Source organism: Acinonyx jubatus, chromosome E1 (assembly GCF_027475565.1).
Source record: "Acinonyx jubatus isolate Ajub_Pintada_27869175 chromosome E1, VMU_Ajub_asm_v1.0, whole genome shotgun sequence".
Taxonomy (NCBI): domain Eukaryota; kingdom Metazoa; phylum Chordata; class Mammalia; order Carnivora; family Felidae; genus Acinonyx; species Acinonyx jubatus.
In genome coordinates, this window is record NC_069397.1 from 43,874,611 (window position 1) to 43,897,241 (window position 22,631).

General features: G+C 36.4%; 1 protein-coding gene across 1 annotated transcript in view; it reads left to right on the plus strand.

Moving 5' to 3' along the window:
• The window catches only part of LOC113597097 (EF-hand calcium-binding domain-containing protein 13), a 65,849-nt gene that overhangs the window by 33,229 nt on the left and 9,989 nt on the right, over nt 1-22,631 (plus strand). The window contains exons 8-11 of the mRNA XM_053211848.1: nt 6,526-6,669; nt 13,303-13,377; nt 19,140-19,631; nt 21,664-21,801. Coding sequence (XP_053067823.1) covers nt 6,526-6,669; nt 13,303-13,377; nt 19,140-19,631; nt 21,664-21,801 — 849 coding nt within the window. The remainder of the gene's footprint in view (nt 1-6,525; nt 6,670-13,302; nt 13,378-19,139; nt 19,632-21,663; nt 21,802-22,631) is intronic.

The following is a 22,631-nucleotide window of genomic DNA, read 5'->3' on the forward strand; positions in this document are numbered from 1 at the left end:
CTGTGAGATCATGACCTGAGCCCAAATCAAGAGTCGGAATTTAACCAGCTGAGCCACCCAGGCACCCCAATTTTTGAAGAATATCTTTCAATTTAAGTTCATACTTCTGAAGAAGTCTAGTCTACAACTATTTCTTGTATGGATTGTGCTCTTGATGTTTTATCTATAAGGTTTTTGTTTAAACCTAAGTCACATAGAAGTCAGAAAACAAATCAAAATAATTGATTGAAATTTGCACAGATGTTTCATTGTGTCTTTGAAGGAAAGGAGAAACCACTCTCAAGTTATGACACTGAAAAAGAAATTTCGAGGTAGACAACTTGACAAATTTTCCAATCCAGAAAGTGTTTCTGTGGTTTAGCAATGAGAACAACTAAGCCTTGTCAATTTCTCTGACAGTAGAAGCCTGCAGACCACCAGAAGCACTGAAATGTTCTTTTATAAGTTACTTTGTTCAGATTACATTAATTTAAAATGTAAATTTATAATAAGTTTCTTCCAAACACAGATAAACCCTTTCAAAATTGGCCTCGTTTACTATCTGAAGAGGAAAATGACGTTAGAGTTATTTAACTTGAAGAATCTTGAAAAATTCAGATGTTCCTTGATGCAGATCTATGCTTGTCTAGAAAATGAGACAGAAGAATCCTGATTCTGTGTTTTGTCACACTTTGTAAATCTGGATTTTCAGCTCTAGTTGCTCATCAGAGATGACCTGTGCATTATCATGCAGAAAAAAAAGCTCCATAATTTCAACTTCTCATTCAAACCAAGCAATAATTTCTTACTGAAATTTTCATTTGTACCATTTAGATTTCTTTCTTTCTTTTAATAAATAGGCATTACTTTTTGCATGATAAATGAGAGGATTTTTTGGGTGAAGACTTTAATATTGTGCAATATTTTGTGCATTTGTTCAATACATTTTGTGTGTGTGTGTGTGTGTGTGTGTGTGTGTGTGTGTAATGAGAGAGAGAGAGAGAGAGAGGAAAGGAGGAGAGGAGAGAAGGAGATGGAATGATTTGAGGCAAAGCTTTCATTAGAGTCTCATCTGGATCTGTAATCTCCCCTAAAACCACTGGTATAGAGGGTCTTAGCTAGAACACAATGAAATCAGTGCTATTCTTTTCAGGTAAAACCATTATATATGTAAAATTGACAAGTTGCATGATTTTTTTTGCACCTAATGACAAGTATAAAAATTAGAGCTTTGAGTAAAGAATATTGCAGTATCTTAAATTCTAGTCTATATCATTTTGATTATTGCTGGGCACTATTTACTACATAATTAAAATGTGTAATTATGTTTTTATGATAGGTTTTCTTTTTACATTCTATATTTAATGTTAATGCTCCTCTAGACTATCAGTTAATTCTATTCACATTTTTAGTTTGCATTTTTATCTTATGTTCTTAATGAGTTTGCTAAGGCAGTTTTTTTCCTTCTGTTTCTGAACCATTATTATAGTTAATGGAATGCTGGATTTTTCAGATTTCCTTAAGACTGTGAATGATGTTTGTTATTTGGTCTCCCAGGATCCAGGTAAAAAAACGATTCTTCAAAATTGCAGAAAAGAATGATTTTGATTGTCACTGATTTTAGGGTGGGATGGTTATATGAATTTATGTTTTTTTCAGATCTCTCACATAGTTTTTTCCCCTGTAGCCTAGGTTGAGAAAAATTAGACACGAGTTATTTCATAAAAGGCACTAAAAACCTGTCCACAGTATCCTAATTTTCTATCCATAATCTCCACTTTTTCCTGCATGCAACGGCTAGATTTTCTTAACACACGATTTTTGTCATATCATTCTCCTGCTCAAAAATGTAGATGCTTTTCCTGTGATGAAATGAATGTGGTCCAAACCCTTATGCTTGACCTCCTCACCCCCTTATAATTTTTCTTGCCACTTTCCTCTTGGTAGAATCTTTTCCAGGCAAGAACCCCGTGCTCCAGTTAGAGACACAAATGTCTATACATGCCAATTTCATTCTTGTTTCGAGGCCTTTCTTTGTTCATGTGGTTTTTTTCTTTTTTCCCTTTGAAATCTCATATCTGCTTTCTTCTCCAATGTGAATAGTACTTCTTTGCTGTCTTTGGAATCTGCTTGTATTTCTCCGTAAAAATTTCAGACACTGATGGATCTCCTAACAACGTTTAGTTTACACTCCTGTAAATAGCAAAGAAAGTGATTGGAAGAAATATTCCTGTTACTGATAGAAACAGTGCTTCCAATATTCTGAGATCTCTAGGGTTTGTGACCTAATTTTAACAGTTCTTTGGGTTAGAACAAATCAAAACAAAAACCAGTTCCTTGGTTTTGCCATTAGGCAAGATCAAATTCCTATAATCTGTCCTTGGGATTATATATTTCTGTCAACCAGCCTGTATTTTCTTGGAATCAAGGATATATGAATGTGATAATCTTCATATACCTGGATAAGAAGCAAGAGGCAAGAAAACTCTTTAATGTTTATTCATTAATGTAGTGAATGTTATTTAATACATTACTGTATGCATCAATTAGCAATATAGATGTGATGCTTGGCTTGCTTTCCCTCTTTGAATTTCTTCCTACTTGGCATTTTGATTAACTCCTATAGCACTGGGTTTCCTCTTTGTCTACTTGGTTTTCAGCTTATAGCTTTTTCTTGACTATAGATTTGTAAGTGTGTTTGGGTACCTAAGTACTGCCTGCTTGTCGAGCCCCAGTTGAGCTATCATGTATTCCTTTGTTTTTCAAGTTCTGGTTTTCTATTTTGACCTTATTTTTTATTTATGGTCCAATGTTCTGAGACCAACCAAGAAGTGCCAAATTTCTTTTCTTCCTCTTAAAACAGTATGCCTAATTCTCAAATACACTATTTTTAGTAAAATATCCAAGCAATATAATAGTATATAAATGTAAAATACCCTCTTTAATCCTTCCTATATTAAAGTTAATGTTGACTTTAGCATCTTTTATTATATGCATTTATGAATGTATATAAATATTTACATATTTTGTAAGAGAAAATGAGTTATCAGTTACTAGGCAGAAGAGAACTAGAGTACCTGGGTCTTATAGAGGCAAGTGAAAAGATCAAGCATACAGTTAGAAATCAAGAGACCCTAAGAAAATAAAAGGGAAAAATATGATCATCTTATACATTAAGAGAAAGGGATCATGCTATGTACTTTGTTGTCTAGCATGATTTTTTTTTTTAACTGAGTAATATGTCTTGGAAAGTTTTCCCCGTGCCAGTAAGTGTAGGTCAGCCTTTTACTTAAAAAAATTGTTTTTAAGTTTATTTTTATTTATTTTGAGAGAGAGAGATACAGAGCAAGTGAGGGAAGGGCAGAAAGTAAGGGAGACAGAATCCCAAGCAGGCTCCATGCTGTCAGTGCAGAGCCTGATGTGGGGCTTGATCTTACCATCCATGAGGTCATGACCTGAGCCAAAATAAGGGGTCGGATGCTTAACCAACTGAGCCACCGAGGTGCTCGATCCTTTTATTTTTTAGTAGCTGCATGGTGTCTGAAAAATGTAGATATACTATAATTTATTTAACTAATCATTTATTGATTCTAATTATCTTCCTATTATAGACACTTTCACAGTGAATATCTTTTCTTATATTTTATACATATTTATTTTCACATTATAGTTTATATATGTATGCTTGTGTCCTTAAGTGCCTTTTAAGGCAAAATTAGTTGCCAATTATTAGGTAGAGGAGAACCAGAGGGACCCTATGTGTGCCTTGGGGCATGCCTTCAACACTCAGACAGTTTTCAACTCTTCCTTAGCCTTCACTTCCTGCGTGTGTATATCCTCAACGTAAGCCAGACCTGAGCGTTCAGAACCTACTCTGGTTTTCCTGGGTACAGACCTGTTTATGTGTGTGGCCATCTAGATGCTCAGGAATATGTTGGAACTTTTCAAAGGCCTCTACAGATGTCTCATTTCCCAGATTTTCCTCTTAAGCTTGTTTGCTAGCCTATTATTTGCCCCAATTGTTTTTTTTTAATGGCATGAATCTACATTTATTGACTTGTAAATAGGTCCATGGCATATTTTTAGTGAAAAGGCAGTATACTATATGTACTGTTTTAATTGAGTGAAATGTTCACAATCGTTGATGAACATAAAGAGACATAGAAAAGTATCCAAGTAGGATATTAATCAAAATGCATCATTTTTTGGATGCCCTGGATGGGAAATTTGTGTTGCTTTTATCTTTCTTCTTTGTACAGTTGTGGGTTTATTTGATTATCAGTGTGTCGGGGCCCCTGGGTGGCTTAGTCAGTGGAGTATCTAACTCTTGATTTTGGCTCAGGTCACAATCCCAGGGTTGTGGGATCAAGCCCCAAGTCAAGCTCCACATTGAGCATGGAGCCTGCTTGGGATTCTCTCTCTCTCTCTCTCTCTCTCTCTCTCCCTCCCTCCCTCCCTCCCTCCCTCCCTCCCTCCCTCCTTCCCTCCCTCTGCCCCTCTCCCCTGTTCTCTCTCTCTCTCCAAAAAAAAATTTTTTTTTAATCCTAAAAAATATTAGTATGTCATTGGAAGAGCAGCAATAGCATTTAAGAGCAGGGCTCCTGAATCTGACTGGTTTTGGTTCATTTGTCTCAAGTTTTTACTTAAACTAATTAGTTAGTATATAGTATAATACTGGTTTCAGGAGTGGAATTTAGTGCTTCATCATTTACATGTAACATCCAGTGCTTGCTCCAACTATTACCCACCACTTCAGACAGTTATAATGTTAACTAATTGCCTCTGATTGTGTTTGAGGAGTACTTCCAGGGAAAAGGCTCTTTGCCTTGGGCAAGCTTTGAGTCCGGTCAAATAAGGTAGCTTGGCAAGTAGGGTCTTCCAGGGAGCCACAAGGCAGGTCTAATAATGACAGTTCTTAGAGAATGGGGCTTTGAAGAAGTTCCAAACTCCTTCTTCTCCATTGGCTGTCAGGCTGCTGTTTTTCATCATGAGGGTAGGTTCTTAGTTTTCAAGGCTCCTGGGAAGCTGGGATGGTAAGATGGGAATAATGGCAAGCTAAAATGCCACAAAGCTCACTATTACTGAGGTTCAGCCGTTTTTCTGAAAGAAAAAACTCTTTGGATGACTCTAAGCCTTTGATTTATAGCCAGAGTTTTGAAAAAAGTTGATTCTGACAGTTTGCGTCCGTGTTCTCACAGCTTTTATGGAGGAGAGGATTCTCAGAGGTCCTTCCTCTGCTACTTTTGCTCGCCTGGTCAATAACAACTGGTTGGTTGGATGAGTGAATAATGCCCAGTTCTTCCTCCATGACTGTGCAAATCTAAGAACTTGTGGATCAGTAGGCTCATTATATCCTGAATTCCGAGAAAATGTAGTCTGACAAAAAGTGATTCGCTCTCTGAAGTTGATTATGGGAATTGTGTTTCCTTATCAAATTAAGGAGTGCGGTAGTCTGAGGATCACTTAAATTTAGCATTAGGACACAGGTATCAATCTGTTTAGATTTTAAGGAGGACATCTGTTTAGGGAAAATTCTCTCATTAATATGAATATTTTCATTTAACTGTGTTCTTTCCAATTCATTTTTAAAAAATTATTTATTTAAAGTCAAATTAGTTAACATACAGTGTCGTATTGGTTTCAGGAGTAGAACCCACTGATTCATCACTTACATATAATACCCAGTGCTCATCCCAACAGGTGCCCTCCTTAATACCCCTCCCCCGTTTAGCCCATCCCCCTACCCACCTCCCCTCCAGCAACCCTCAGTTTGTTCTCTGTATTTAAGAGTCTCTTATTGTTTTTATCTTATTTTTCCTTTCCTTCCCCTATGTTCATCTGTTGTGTTTTTTAAATTCCATATATGAGTGAAAACATATTTATCTTCTTCTAACTGACTTATTTCACTTACACAATACACTCTAGTTCTATCCATATTGTTGCAAATCTTTCCAATTCATTTTTGATGTTAAGGACTGTTAGCGTAAGAAAATGAAGTTTCTATGGAGAAATAGAAGACCTTTAAATAGTGGTTAAACCATTGCTAAACTCTTTGTAATATAAAAAAATCTGAAGAGAAATTTTGCATCTGTTCTGTTCTTTCTTTTACACTATTTTTTCTAAATTACATTTTAAAACAATTAATGATGCCCTCAAATTTTAGATTAAGCTGCCTTGCTATTATAGATTATACCACTGATAGATACGAAATTATTTTAGTTACAAGGCTTAACTAAGCGGTGAATATAGTATAATGAGATAATCCAGAGCTTTTTAGCACAATGTTTGGCATATAAATAGCATTCAATAAATACCACCTATCATCGCTAATATTGTATCAGTAGTGATAATAGCAAAAATTACATTTTATATTAGGAATGTGGTCAGAATTGGGCAAATGCCTACTTGCAGGTACATTTTTAGAAAACCCTATGCCTATGGAAAGGTATTGTACCCTGGTAGGCTATTGACACAAAATCAGCCCCTCCAAGAAAAGCTGTTGATTCTCATGATAAAATAACTTCTTTGTTTATTATATTTTTGCAGCATTCCAGAATGCCTTGAAGATTTTCTGTAGGATAAAAAGTGGTCGAGTTGCGACTGATGAACTGGCTGCTGTTTTGGATAGCATGGATATTCCTGTAATTCCTGAAACTTTTCAGGAAGTGATAAAACATGTTGGTATAGACAGTGAGTTATTTGAATTACTATGTAAATATATCTTTCTTGGATATCAGTGTGCTGATTCATCCTTTATCTCTCCTTCTTGATTCTTACCTCTTGCCACCTATCAACATTGCTTACTGGTGTCTGTGGTAAGAGATAGTCTAGAAAAATTAAATGAGAAATTTCTAAAATTATTAGATTTTGGTATGTTTGATAAAAATGTAAGAGAAAAATGTATTTATTTTCTTTTCAAACTTTCCTCTCTTTTCCATTTCTTGTTTGTGGAGAGATGGTTTCTTTAATGTCAAGGGCATTGGCTTCACAAATTAGGAGACCTAAATTTCTTGAATTTTTAACTTGATTAGATAGCTTTGATTACACAATCTTCTCATGCTATTCAGTTACTCTTTGCAAAATGTAGATTTTTTAAAAAACATTATGGATATATTTAGCAGATGTTTTGTATTATATGTTTATATGTCACCAGGGGGTGTCTGATAATAATGGATTGATAAATGATTGATTCATTGATTATCCATGTATTTAATGAGTCAGATAGTCATTTAATATCTACTGTGCTTGGAACTATGAAAGGTGATACAGAGATGAATAGAACACATTTCTTTTTCCAAAGGAGTTCACATTCTAGTGTGGAAAGAGTCAAATAAAATGAAAATTATAATGTATAGCAAATACTGTTATAGAATGTAGTTAGGCTGCAAATGTATACTGGAAACACCAGGGAAAGATCATCAGAGAATGTGATGTCTGAGCTAAATCTTGAAGGATCAATAGGGGTTAGTTGGTTGAAGGTGGTAATGAAGGTGGTAATGAAAGACATTTTAGACTGAGGGAACAGTTTGTGTAAATATGGCAGGAACATTATCAGACATGGCCTCCTTTTCCATGGGCTTCCACAGGTTTTTGTCATTTGTCAGTGGTGGCTTTTAGGGGGTCTTTGGTGGCTGGAATGTGGTGTGAAGATAGAACCAGGCTGCATAGATTTTAGTAGGTAGTCATTTATGGTGAGTTCTGGGTTGATAGACATAAGTGGAGGGATGTTCTGGAGCATAAAGATGCCCATAAAATAGGGATTTTAAAGCTTAATCTCAAGTCATATTATTAAATAGCCTTTAGGGCATGCTCTTCCAGAAGCAACAGAAATTACATATGAAACCACTGTGGCTTTTTTTTTTTTTTTTTTTTTGGCTTCTGGAATTCTGGTCTGGATTTCCAGGCTTTGTACTTGGGGAGCTAAACTGAAAAATTATGCTGATTTCATAGATTGTTGTAGGAATTAAATAGAACCTATTGGCACTAGAATAGTCTCAAGAAATAGGAAGCAGAAACCTGGGAATTATCCTTGGCAACTCTGTTTTCTCTGTTCTCCTCATGCAACTGTTGTCAATTACTATTATTTTAAACTTCTAGATATCTCTTAAATCTCTCTATTTTCCACCATTACCTTAGTCCAAGTTACCATAATTTTTCCTTAGGACCATCACTGTTCATCCTAACAAGTCCACCCACATCCAGTCTTTTTTTTTTTTTTTAATGTTTATTTATTTTTGAGAGGGACAGAGACAGAATGCGAGTGGGTTAGGGGCAGAGAGAGAGGGAGAATCTGAAGCAGGCTTCAGGCTCTGAGCTGTCAGCACAGAGCCCAACGGGGGGCTCGAACTCACAAGCTGTGAGATCATGACCTGAGCCGAAGTCAGACGCTCAACCGACTGAGCCACCCAGGTGCCCCCACCCACACCCAGTCTTATCCCCCTTAACACTATGGACAGAATGATCTTTTCAAAACACACATCTGTGGGGCGCCTGGGTGGCTCAGTCAGTTAAGTGTCCAACTTTGGCTCAAGTTATGATCTCAGGCTTGTGGTTTCAAGCCCCATGTTGGGCTCTGTGTTGACAGTTTGGAGCCTGGAGCCTGCTTCGGATTCTGTCTCCCTCTCTCTCTGCCCCTCCTCCCTCTCAAAAATAAATAAACATAATAAAAAAATTAAAAAACCCCACACATCTGATCATGTTACCTCCTTGCATAAACTCTAGTAATACTTCTTGGGATGAAGAGCCCTTTAAGGTCACGTACAAGGACTTGCAATGTCTGGCCTTTACCTTAGATCTCCAGCTTCATCTCAGACCACATTCTGCTTTGCTTACTGTGCCTTCTTAGAGTTTCAGTGATATACCAGGCTTCCTCCTGCCATAGCCTTTACATATATTCTTTTCTTTCCTGGAGCATTCTTCCCCTCCTAGTGAATTACTACTTATACTTTGGATCTAAACTCAACTCTATTCTTTAAGGATGCTTCCATGACTTTTCTGACTAGGTCAAGTTCTCATACACTCTCACAGCACTAATCACAGTTGCAACTTTTATTTCTTATATTTTTAAAAAAGATTTTCAATGTTTATTTTTGAGAGAGATAGAGAAATAGAGTGTGAGTGAGGGAGAGGGAGGGAGAGAGAGGAAGACACAGAATCTGAAGCAGGGTCCAGGCTCTGAGCTGTCAGCACAGAACCCAATGCGGGGCTTGAACTCACAAACCATGAGATCACAACGTGAGCCAAAATCAGACGCCCAACCGACTGAACTACCCAGGTACCCCTATTTCTTATTGTTTTGTGAAGATCTGTATCTCAAATAAGACTAAATACCAAGAAAGCAGATATCATGTGTACTTTTGCTCAATATTGTATCCTCAGTACTCCATACAGTGCTTATGGCACATATTAACTGCTCAACAAATATATGTTGAATGAATTAATAAGTCTCACCCTTCACTCCATCTCCTCCAACCAGAGAGAATAAGATTTTTTCATTTTGTCATTTTTAATAACCTGGTTGTGACTTAAGGTAAAATTCCTCATAGGGGAGGTCCTTGTCTTTTGACTAGGAAAATCATTTTAACAGGTATGTTTGATTATGAGAGCTAAAGCCTATTGGGAGATACCTAGTTTGAGCAAAAAGGTAAGGTAAAGTACTCTATAAAAGAAAACAACAGGAACTTAGAATACAACAGTGGCTAATCGGCAACTGGAAGAGGAACACTGAGGGAACCTGAGAGTGGATGGGGGTCTAGCAATCAATAGAGAGTGGCTGTAGAACTCTAGGACAATACTATGTAGTGCTTGCTGTGCTATAAAGAAATCCCTTACTCATTAATTTCAAGTTATCTAGTAAGAGTTGGTTATATACAATAGTCTTGTGTTAGTCATGTGGTGGGTGGATTTCAAGGAAAAAGGTCTGTAGGTTCTGTGTTAGGTAGGCTTGGGGTGGAGAGAAGATAGCACCTATAGGATGTGATAATGTGAGAGAGATCAGGAGTCCACGGGAATAGAAAACAAAACAAAAATCAACCGCCAGAGTATAAAACACTCAGGAATCTTCAAATTTTGGAGGGAGTATTGATTGCTGTTCGTATAATGTATGGTGTGGGGTCGGGGCTATTTTACTTAAACATTAAAGGAAAGGACACCCTCAGAATGCCAAAAGTTTTGGGTTACCCCGGTAGTGGATATGGATTCTTCTGTGACAGAATTTTGAAGTAAGGAGTGATATAAGTCAGTTATCCCACTAGTGGAAGCCGTAGCACCCTGGTATAGGTACTGTTTTAACATCTTGTTTTTGTATTTGGTTTGGTTTTTTGGAGCAATACTGATAACATGGAGAATATCTTCATGAGTATGCATGATGAAGAGGAATGCCGCTGGAATTTGCAAGGAAGTCCAACAAGCATTTGCTTCATTAAGATCTGGCAAGAGGAATATGGAAAATCACTGTGTGACAGTTCTGGTAGTTTGGTTTCTGAGATAGGATATTGGTGCAGTAGTTTTTTCTCTCGTGGTATTTACCGATCTAGTAATTGAACTGGGTGAAAAGTAGTAACTAGCATGATTTTTGATGAGAAGGTCTTTGATATTGTTGAGCTATTGTGGAGATTATGGAAATGTGTTAATAGTCATTTTACACCTTCAAAGTAATGTTGCCTTGAATATGACTTTGATGATGAGGATAATTTTTTTTCACATTAGATAGTTACATTTTCCAGGTTGAATGGAAAGGAAAGTTCCAATATGAGCTTCCTCCAGAAGGACAAATGTAAGAGTGGGAAGCTGTTTTGAACTTCTCTTATGAAGTAAATGCTACCTGTAACTATACTGATTGTCTCAGTCTCAACCAGGAATTATTCATTGAGGTTTTGATAAGCTAGGTAGGGGTCAAAATAGTAATTTCAGATTCTGTAATGCTTATTTGGCCACCAGAGACTATATAAATGGATAGTATTTGTCTTAGAGGTGTGTGAGAAGTGTTTATCATTGCATAGAAGAAGGAATAAATTTGAGCGAGAGCTAGTAAATCTAAATGGTTGGCTACTGCATGCTCACTGCAATGTTGGACCTCTTTCCAGAAAGGGGAGTTCTTTAAGTAGAGACCAGATATAAACAATACAGCCTTCTCCATTGGATTAATTTATGGATGATCCAACAGAATACTTTTCACCGATCAAATTCAGGAGTTTGAGGGCTGAAGCCTTGAATTATTTTAGGACTTATGCTTTGATCTAAGAACTTGGGATATGGACTCTATCTACAAAAGTTCCAGAAGTTCACTGGGGTGTTAGAACCACAATCAAGAACAGAATGAGAATAAATACCAAGAAAATAAAAAAACAGAATGTAAGAGTGGCGCCTGGGTGGCTCGGTCGGTTAAGCGTCCAACTTCGGCTCAGGTCATGATCTCATGGCTCGTGAGTTCGAGCCCCACGTCAGGCTCTATGCTGACAGCTCAAAGCCTGGAACCTGATTCAGATTCTGTGTCTCCCCCTCTCTCTGCCCCATCCCACTTGCATTCTGTCTCTGTCTCTCTCAAAAATAAATAAACATTAAAAATAATTAAAAAAAAAAAACCCAGAATGTAAGAAGCAGTTCTAATCAGAAGACAACTTAATATCAATTGGTCTAGCACTTCTTTGGTTGGGTCAAATACTTAACTTGCTTTGCAGTGATTTAAAGTCCTGGACCTGACATAGCTTACCAATTTTCAAAGAAGCAGAATGAATCAATCTTACCCAACACCAAAACCATAGTGTATATAATAATTCTTGGACTCAAAAGGCACATTAAAAACTGGCATCTTCTTTTCAGGGTCTTTGCTTATGCTTATAACTGAATAGTTGATTTTTTAGGCATAGGCTGAAGAACAAACCTAGTATTTTTATAAGTAGGTAAGTCAACACCTGGTCTTTCTCACCTTGGATGTCAAGCGAAGCCAGACATTTGGAGGCAAGAACTATTGGGTGTCCAATTGGAACAACATTATTTGAGGTCACTGTCTCTGACCCCATTCTCTGTCATACACTGTCCAAGAAGGAAAATGGTTTTAGACAGAGGCAAGGGCAGGAATGGTAGGAAGTTATAATTATGGGAGTGCTGTACATGTGTAAGACGCCAAGTAAATGGTTTACCGCTGTCCACAATGTAGACATTGCGTGATTCTTTACAGCCTTTAGTATATTTATTCATTCAAAAATATTTTTTTTAATTTTATTTTTTATTTTTTTAAATTTACGTCCAAATTAGTTAGTATATAGTGCAACAATGACTTCCAGAGTAGATTCCTTAGTGCCCCTTACCCATTTAGCCCACCCTCTCTCCCACAACCCCTCCAGTAACCCTCAATTTGTTCTCCATATTTACAAGTCTCTTATGTTTTGTCCCCCTCCCTGTTTTATCAAAAATAATTTTTAAAAAATAATTTTTTTAAAGTTTATTTATTTATTTTGAGAGAGAGACAGTGCAAGTGGGAGAGAGGCACAGAGAGAGGGAAAGAGAGAATCCCAAGCAGGCTCTGCACTGTCAGCGCAGAGCCCAACGTGGGGCTTGAACCCATGAACTCTGAGATCATGACCTGAGCCCAAATCAAGAGTCAAACACTCAACTGACTGAGCCACTCAGGTGCCCCTCAAAAAAAATTAGTTTATTTTTTTTTTTTAATTTTTTTTTTTTTAACGTTTATTATTTTTGGGACAGAGAGAGACAGAGCATGAACGGGGGAGGGGCAGAGAAAGAGGGAGACACAGAATCGGAAACAGGCTCCAGGCTCTGAGCCATCAGCCCAGAGCCTGACGCGGAGCTCTAACTCAGGGACCGTGAGATCGTGACCTGGCTGAAGTCTGACGCTTAACCGACTGCGCCACCCAGGCGCCCCCCCCCCAAAAAAATTAGTTTTTAAGTGCTAGGAAGTATATAATTTGCTAGGCATTGGGGAAACAAATGACATCCTGTACTCTTGAAGAGCTCACAATCCAGTGAGAAAGACAAAAGAGCTAAAACTTGAAATTCTACCTATAGTAGATTCTCAAAACACTATTTATTAAATGAATGAAATATTAACCTGATTACCTAGCTGTGGAGCTTAAAATGTGACTAATTTCTTTTGATGGGAAACTCTTTTATTAAGGGAAAAAGAAAATAATGGTCTTTTATGTTTCAGTGTGTACTGAGCTATTAACAATTCTAGACATTATTCACAACCTCTGTTCCTACTTTCACACATCTCTGTGTTGTTTTTGTATTAGAATGGGATGGAAACTAGATTTGTGTTCAAAAAAGAAATAACAGTACTTGAACTTACTCTTTCTATTACAGGTAACCACATGGTGGATATTAGAGATATTCTATTTATTTTGGATGAACTACAGCACCAGTATGAAGATTTTGTAAGTGAGCTCTTGTTGCTACAGCAAGTATTATTTATAAATAAATTGCCTTTAAATTAAATCCTAATTTGTAGGTTTTATCATATGGACTCTGAAAGCCTTCTCTGACCCCATGACTTTAACTCTTTAAAATTTTTTTTTTTTATGTTTTATTTATTTTTTGAGAGCAAGAGAGACAGAGTGTGAGCGGGGGAGGGGCAGAAAGAGAGGGGGAGACACAGGATCCAAAACAGGCTCCAGGCTCTGAGCTGTCAGCCCAGAGCCTGACGCGGGGATCGAACTCACCGACTGCGAGATCGTGAACTGGCTGAAGTCGGACGCTTAACCGACTGCACCACCCAGGCGCCCCTACTCTAACTCTTTAGATAAATTTTAAATCCTAAACATACCTAATCAGTACTGATTATGTAACTACCATAATTTTCTTTTATCTTTCCCTTAATATTTTGCAACATGAAGTCAACTTTAAAAGAAAATAATAACACTAAGAAAAAAAATGTAATTTGCAACTTGTGGGTCATTCTGACATCCTGACATTGACAGTTAAAAATTTTTAATATAGGGGTGCCTGAGTGGCTCAGTCAGTTAAATGTCCAAATTCGGCTCAGGTCATGATCTCATGGTCCGTGAGCTCAAGCCCCTCATCAGGCTCTGTGCTGACTGCTCAGAGCCTGGAGGCTGAGGCAGATTCTGTGTCTCCCTTTCTCTCTCTGACCCTCCCCTGCTTGTGCTTTGTCTCTCTCAAAAATAAATAAACATTAAAACATTTTTTAAAAATTGTTTTTAGTATATTATTCAGTATCATTCATGATTAGTTTTGTTTTTCTTCATTAAGTACGTTTTTAAAAAATCTCTTCCTATTGCACATGGTGTCACTCCCTTTTCTTTCTCTGTCCGGACATCCTTTGGTCAAGATTATCTATGTGTATAATTTTAAGCTCAATTTGGCTCAGTTGGTTGAGTGTCTGACTTCAGCTCAGGTCGTGATCTCACGGTTCGTGAGATCCTCAGCTGCTTCGGATTCTGTGTCTCCCTCTCTCTCTCTTCCTCCCCTGCTCACAGTCTGTCTCTGCCTCTCTCAAAAATAAATAAAGATTAAAAAAGATTAAAAAAAAGAACTATATAGTTCTAATAAACTTGCTACAAATAGAGCAGCCTCTTGCCTGATCCTTTCCTCAGTTTCTCCAGAGGCAAACATTTTAGCTGATTACCTGATATTTGTTTTCATGACTGTAAATAACATGTTTGTATTGCTTCTTGTTGATTTTTTTTAAATTTTGGGTAGACCTAGTAAACTCCCTAATATGAAAAATAAGGATTTAGCTCTGTTTCATTTTCCCTGTCCCCACCACATCCACTTCCCATACCTATCCATCCTCCTAATATAGTCATAGGGTAATTGAGTAAGTTTTAATTCTGTATTTATGTTAATATATTTATGTACACACTATTCACTGCTGAGCCACATGTAAGTATCTTGTGGCTACTTTCTCCTTCTGTACAATTTTTCCCTCTTTGAGTTGTCTTACTTATTTGCTTGGTTTAAAAAAAAAGTATATATATTACTGATTGAAGCTTAAACTCTGCCAACTGTCTAAATATCCTCTTCGTAAGTTTGTCTGGACAAGGTATTCTAGTAGTTTTGTCTTCTTGAAGAAATCTTCTTTAGAGTATTTTGATGTTCTTCAGTATGAATTTGTTGCCCTCTACATTTTGTGTGCAACTGTCATCTTGAGATCTTTCTTCATTAACATGCTGGAGACTCTTCACTTCTCTCCTCCTATGACAGATTCTGTCTTCGTATTTTATGGATAGTTTGGGTACAGAATTCTAGATTGTAAATAATTTTCTATGTTTTCTAGTTTTCAGTATTGCCATTGAAGTGCAAAATTTTCTGACTCTTGACTTTGACACTGATTTTTTTTTTTTTCAAGCATATAGGATATTTTCTAGTCTTCTGAAAGTCTCCTTGAAAGAAGTTTCTTTGTAATGATTGTGCTGAATACAGCGTCCTTTGATTCTGGAAAATTAAAATAATTTGTTGATGATTTCCTTTCCTCTATTTTTTCTGTCTCTGTGGAAATCTTGATATTTGGATATGTGACATAATGGGATGATTCCTTTTTTTTTTTTAACCTTTTTCTCTTATCTCTTTGTTATGCTTTATTTATTTATTATTTATTTATTTATATTTATTACACGAGTGGGAGTGGAAGAGGGGCAAAGGGAGAGGGAGAGGGAGTCTTAAGCAGGCTCCACACCCAGCGCAGAACCCAACATAGGGCTCAGTCTCACGACTGTGAGATCATGACCTGGGCTGAAATCAAGAGTCGGATGCTTAACTGACTGAGCCACCCAGGTGCCACTCTTTGTTATGTTTTCTGAGAGAGTTCCTTAAATTTATCTTCCAATGCTTCTATTTAGTTTTTCATTTGTACTTTTAAATTTCCAATAATTTCTTTCCCCTCTGTTATTTTATTATAATAGCCTCCTCTTATTTCATGGGCATTTCTATTGTTCCACAAACAATATCTTCTGTTGCAACTAAGAACTTCTGTTGCAATGCTTTCGAGATTTCCTTTTTCATTCATATTCTGTCTCCTCCAAGGTATTTTTTTCTGTTTGTTTTTCATTTTAGGAGTGTTCCTCAAATGTCTGGTGATCTTTGGTTGTCTACTCATATTTGAGAATGGTGAACTCAAAAGCTATTTGGAAGCTCTGAGACTGAGGGCAAAACTAGCTGATGATGAGCTGTAGGATAGTGATTCTTAACCAGAGATGATTTGGAGATTTCCCCCACCCCCCACCCCGAACTTCCCCTTCCCCCAGGAACATTTGGAAACATTTGGAGACATTTTTGGTCATCACAATCTGTGTTACTGGCATCAAGTGATGAGAGGCCAGGGATGCTTCTGAGTATCCTACAATACACAGGACAGCTCTCTCAATAAAGAAGTATCTGTCTCAAAATGCCAGTACTGCTGAGATTGAGAAACCCTGCTATCATCGGGTGGTCTGGCTGGGCTATTTGCCTGGAAAACCCTTAATATGACTGTCTTTAGGGTATATTTCCTTTTGAGATGGTCAGAGTGTTCAAAGAAACTTTGTATATCCTTCCCGGAGGTATAGCCTTGCTTCATAGAATTCCAGGTGTTAAATAAGACGAAAGACTGAAGTTCCCATTATTCAGTGTAAGCCTCCCTCCGAGTTTTGCAGGTAATGCTCCTACCCTCTATTGTGTTTAGTATTCCATAATCCAGAGACCTTGTGTTTAACCCTTTCTGATGAATTGTCACTTTCCTGCTGGAGTAGGAGAAGATCAATAACTGGCTGCGCCCAGTGGATAAAAGTGAATATCTGGCCGTGTGAAGAGACCCTAGGTATCAAATTACTACTTAAAGGGATTTTAACCAGTTCTTTCTTTTTAGCTTCACTCTTACCCTCACTTTTAGAGGTACCTAAATGCTACTAATTTATGAGCTTTTGGAGTTTTTGTGTTATGAATTGGGTTGCTTCTTGGCTTTCCCCATTCTGCCTTATGGTTCAGCCTTTTCAGGTCTACTAAGTTCATCCGCTTTCCAGATTCCAAAATTTAATTGTAGTAGTTTCTTTTCCTCTTCTTTTTGTTATTATGGATTTGTGATGTTTTAAAAATTCCTTTAGTTTATTTTTGAGAGAGAGAGAGAGAGAGAGCGAGCCGGGGAGGGCAGAGAGAGGGGAAGACACAGAATCCAAAGCAGGCTCCAGGCTTCAAGCTGTTAGTACAGAGCCTGATGTGGGGCTCCAACTCACAAACCGCGAGATCATGGCCTGAGCTGAAGTTGGACACCTAACTGACTGGACCACCCAGGCATCCCCAAAATTCCTTAGTTTAAATGGAGTGTTTGAAGGCTGTTCAATTTGCTCTTATTACCTGAACGTTTCAAAGTTTATTTTGAATTCTAATTTTGTCTTTGATGTAGAAGTTTTTTCATTAATTTTTCTTTTCTGACATAGATATTCCTAATAATCACATACCCACTCCCATGCATAATAATTCATGTTATTCATTCTTCTGTATCTTTGCTGGTTTTTTTACTAGTTCTGTTATAGAGAAAGGAACATTGTCTCCAAATATAATTGTAGATTTGTCTATTTCTCCTTTCAGTTTTGTCAGGTTTTGGTTCATGCATTTTGAAGCTCTGTTGCTAGGTGAATTCACATTTAGAATAGTTATATCTTCTTGGTGAGCTGATTCTTTTATCATTATGCAATATGTATGTGATCACTGGTAATTTTCTTTTCTCTCAAGTTTACTTTTTCTGATTCTAATATAACTCCAGTTTTCTTTTGATTAGTGCTTAGATGGTAAGTATTTTCCATCCTTTTACTTTTAACCTTCTTATATCACCAGTTTTGAAGTATTTTGTAAACCACACAGAGTTGGGTGATGTTTTTTGTATTTATTTGTATAATTCCTGTATTTTAATTGGAGTGTTTAAATCATGTGTAATGTAATTACTTATACATTCAGACCAGGTATACCATATTATTATTTGTTTTCTATTTTTTCTCTGTTTTTCAACCATTTTATTCCTTCTTTTTTGGGGAGCATTTTTTTAGTATGTGAATTTATTCTATATGTATTTTCACTATATCTCTGTATTTTTCCAGTGGTTGTTTTAAGGATTATAGTATACATACTTAACCTTTTCTAGTATACTAAAATAAATATTTTACCACTTCAAGTGGAATATAGAAGTTTTACCATTATATAGATCTTTTTACCCTCCCTCCGTTAAGCTGTAATTTTATTATGTATTACCACTATACACACTGAAAACTTCAGACAATGTTTTATAAGTTTTGCCTTCCATGATCAAACATATTTTAAACTTCTAAGAGGAGAATAATAGTCTATCATAAAATCAAGTATTATAACATTTGAAATACTTTAAAATGTGTTATTCAAATGTAAGGTACTATTCTGAGCCGTCAGATGAATTTTATAAAGGAAGCCCCAGTGGGACATTGTATTAATATTTTTCTGAAGAGGTTATTTTATATACAAACTATTTTTTCCCACAAGTACTGAGAATCTTTAGGAGAGTAAATATTTGTATTCTGATGTTAAATTAAAAACAATTTTTTTAATGTTTATTTTTGAGAGAGAGGGAGACAGAACGTGAGTGGGGGAGGGGCAGAGAGTGAGGGAGACAGAATCCGAAGCAGGCTCCAGGCTCTGAGATGTCAGCACAGAGCCCAATGTGGGGCTCAAACCCATGAGCAGTGAGATCATGACCCGAGCCGAAGTGGGATGCCCAACGAACTGAGCCACCCAGGTGCCCCTGTATTCTGATTTTATAAATAAAAATTTCCCCACTCCAACTTCCTTATACTTCAGTATGCTCATAACTGAGGGATTTGTAGCTGTATTGGCATATTTAGCCTATAATCTTTCAAAATTGGCAGAGTGGGGAATGAGAACTACAAACTTCAGTAGGCTATCACTTTTGATTTGGTGTAACTTCAAATAGCTTTGGATAAAAGAATTTAAATATATTAAACCAGAAGATTATATTTAACCTAGTTAATATTTCAGTCTTAGTTATCAGCTCTGTTAGTTTTTCAACATATTAACCTTATTTAACTTTTTAAACTTTGTTTATTTAAGCAATTGATAATTTCTTGAATAGTTTTCATGAGGACTTAGTTGTTACTTTTTAAAAACCATTACAAATGGTACAGGTAAATAGAATAATTAAATATGTTTCTCTTGCTTAGCAGTTATGGAATCATCAGCCTTGGATGAGACTACTTCAAACAGAAAGTTATCAAATATATCAGAATGTTATCCACAGTATAGGATGAAAAGCAGTTTCTCTTCCAGACTACATGAACCATCATTATTCCCAAAGTTAAATAGAAAACACCTCCAATATCATAAAATTATGGAGGATAATGATTACCTTGAATTTAAAAGATCAAAAAATCCTTTGCAAATAAAAAAATTCCGAAATGGGGTTGATAGCAGTGATATAGGATTCTGGGAACCATATTCAAAGGATGGCATAAACTTTAAGAAAAGTTCAGAGAAGATTGAAATTCATGACTCAAAGTCTACGTCACATAGCTTGAAGAGCATTACAAGCCTCAAAAAGTCTCTGGTTAAAAGTGATAATTTTAGTACCCCCAAACTTCAGAAGCCAGCTGTGAGAAGGCATTCCAGCCTCCTAAAACAGGTTTCGTCGAAAGAAAAGATTGCAGTGAATGCTCTGGGTCAGTATCATACATGTAAGTCAAAATATAGGTCCTTGAGTTCTTGAGTCATCACAGAAACAAGCTGAATTAACCATTGATTAGACAGTTGTTTGCATTTCATTTGTCAATACTATTGAGTAATCACCACTTCTGGTATATAGACCAGTGTATATAACACTGTGGTTTTAAGTTGTGCCTTTTCAGATGGTTGTGTTCTCTTTTTCAGATGCCTAACTTTGACCAAGAAGTTTATTCAGAGATTAATCCAACTCACTCAAGTTCCCTAGAAATAGAGGGCCTGTTTTCTTTTGGAAATGCTTGTTTTATAATTTTTAAACTAAGTATGTAAGGAGTCTATGTGAAATTTTTGTTCAGGTTCCATAATTTAAATATATGATATCCATATCCAATATGATATGATAATGCTTCAGATATCATCTCTTTTGGACATGGGAATATGAAGAAAGATAAAATAACTACTATTTTACAGTTTGGGTCCCCAGGGCTTTATGGTCTTTCTCAAAGATGAGCAAGGTTTTCCAACCAATATATAGTTTCCTCCTTCCGTGGTACCTCTATCACAGAAGTCCTGTGTGTGGAACTTAATTAGATACTCCTTCCTATAGTCCTTGGCTGAAGTTACTTAAGCTGTTTATTTTCTTGAAAGAAATGTATCTTTTTATTGCATTTAATATTGAAGGTAATTGTTAAAATGAGTGCTTAGTGAAATACTAGTGGTTCTTACACAGTAATACATATTTTAAACAACTCAGTTGAACAGAAAATGTGCTCTTTTAAGGAGGCACAACAATGTTCTTTCTGATTCCTTTACTGATACACTACTATTACTCTGTGCCTCATTCCTAATTCTGAGTTCTTTATATTCCAGTAAGATGAAAACCCTTGTTAAAGGAACAGTGGAGTAGTAGGCATTTAGCCCTTGGGTAGAAGAAGCCTGTGGAAGAAAGCGCTTATCTATCTTCCTGGTGTTGCCAACCTTTGCCATACTTAATATTCTTTGTAAAGAGAAGTGTGAAATCGTTTATCTGGTATAACTTCTCAAGATAAATTGATGGTAATTGAACATTTCTGAAATGTGACTGTCATTGGATATACATTTTAAAAACATTTTTAACTTTTCATTGTTATGATAATTTTTAAATCATAAGAATTACACAAAGGGAAAGACATTTCTATATACTCTTCATCTCGTTTTCCCAGGTATTAAGATCTTGTATAATCACAGTACAGTGAACTAAATCAGGAAATTGACACTGATACAATATTATATACGTTCTGAAGATCTTATTCAATTTTTTTCAATTGGTCCATAAATGTATTTTTCCTGGTTCAAGGTCTCATCTAGGATCACACATTACATTCAGTTGTCATGTGTCCCTTAGTCTCCTCTGATCTAGGATAATTTCATGACCATGACACTTTCGAAGAGTATTGACTAGTTAATTTGTAAAATGTCCCTCATTTTGGGTTTTCCTTATATTTCTTCGTAAGTTCAGGTTATGCATTTTTGGTGGGAATTACAGAGAAGTGATACTATGCCTATCTCAGGGCATGATATTAGGGGACTCACGATGGCCATGTGTATCTCCTGCTAAGATTGTATGATTTTGAAGATTGTGAACTGAAAACATGGTAGCCTAAAATGATGGGAAGGGGAAGAACTCTCATTGTTTGCTTGGAATCCTGGAATTTAAACTAAACACTTTGTTGTTGTGATCTCTTGAACTCGTTCATTATATTTTAATCAGAACCAAGCAGCATTGGCTGGGTCACTGGAACAGGCTGTTCCTCCAAACAAGTAGTTTATAAACATTTATAGAACTTCAAGATTGTTTTCTGTTTGAGCTATATGGGAAATATTTAGGTATAATCTAAGATACAACAGAAATACGAAGAAAAAAGCAGTCATATGAGGTAATAATAATTAGATAAAACTTGTTTTCTAATTGCTAAAGACTTTGGGTGCTAATTATTGCTTAAGACACATAAATTCTGTGGCTGAATTGTCTTCTACATTTTGTATATTTAGAAAACATCTGTGAAGCTATCAATAAACTCCAAGAAAATTACATTGCTGCAGAAGAACTTCAGTCCATTTTGCCTTCAATAAGAGTCACTTTATCAGACAAAGAGTTCAAGGAGATTGTGGCAAAGACTGCTCAAAATGGTGAGACTGATAATACCAAACTTTTTGAAAAAATTTGATACTTTTATGGGATAGTATTAAATGAGGGAGTAAGTTCTCAACTAGGAATGGAACAGAATGGGCCATGCTAAAGAAGATTCTAAAAGAACAGATATAAAAATGGAAAGTGGAAAAAAAAATTCCTGGAAAATCTGCCCTAATGGATTGGTTTGGAGGGAGTAGGCCTTTTATAGCTCAGAATTGTTATGTAACACTCTATCACTATCCCTAGCTATGCCTTCCCGTATGGGACAGGTACTGGAAAGGCTGAACCAGTTGTAGGGAGGTTCAGGCAATAAGAGCACAAAATCCAAGGGGTACAAAAATCTCTGAGCAAATAGCCTAAGCATCCAAGAAGAAATAACTGGAGATTCCAAAATGGTAAGGAAGTGCTACAACTAGGAATTTAGGGCTAATGATACTTAACCAATCAAGGCAGATGATTAGCATCTAGATGTTAAATAGCATATCCCAGTCACCAGCCTAAGTTCAAGGCAGATTTTAAGTTTCCAGGAAGAGCTTTTGTATTGGAGAAGTTGTTTTATCATTAAGTAAGAACCATCCACAATAGAAGTTCAGCTGAGGAGAGGGCAGAGGCAACATTTTGGGGAAAGACTGACTTGGGAATATGTTAGAAATGAATTCTTAGAACCTGAGCAAAATTTCTTAGCTAAGGCAAATGGGAAAGAAGATTAAAAAAAAAAAAATCTAAGGTGTAGGTGCTACTAAAATTATTGAGCCCTTTCATGTTGCTTATCACGATTGGTAGGATCACTGTGGAGGGTGTATATCTAAAAACAGGTAGTTAATTG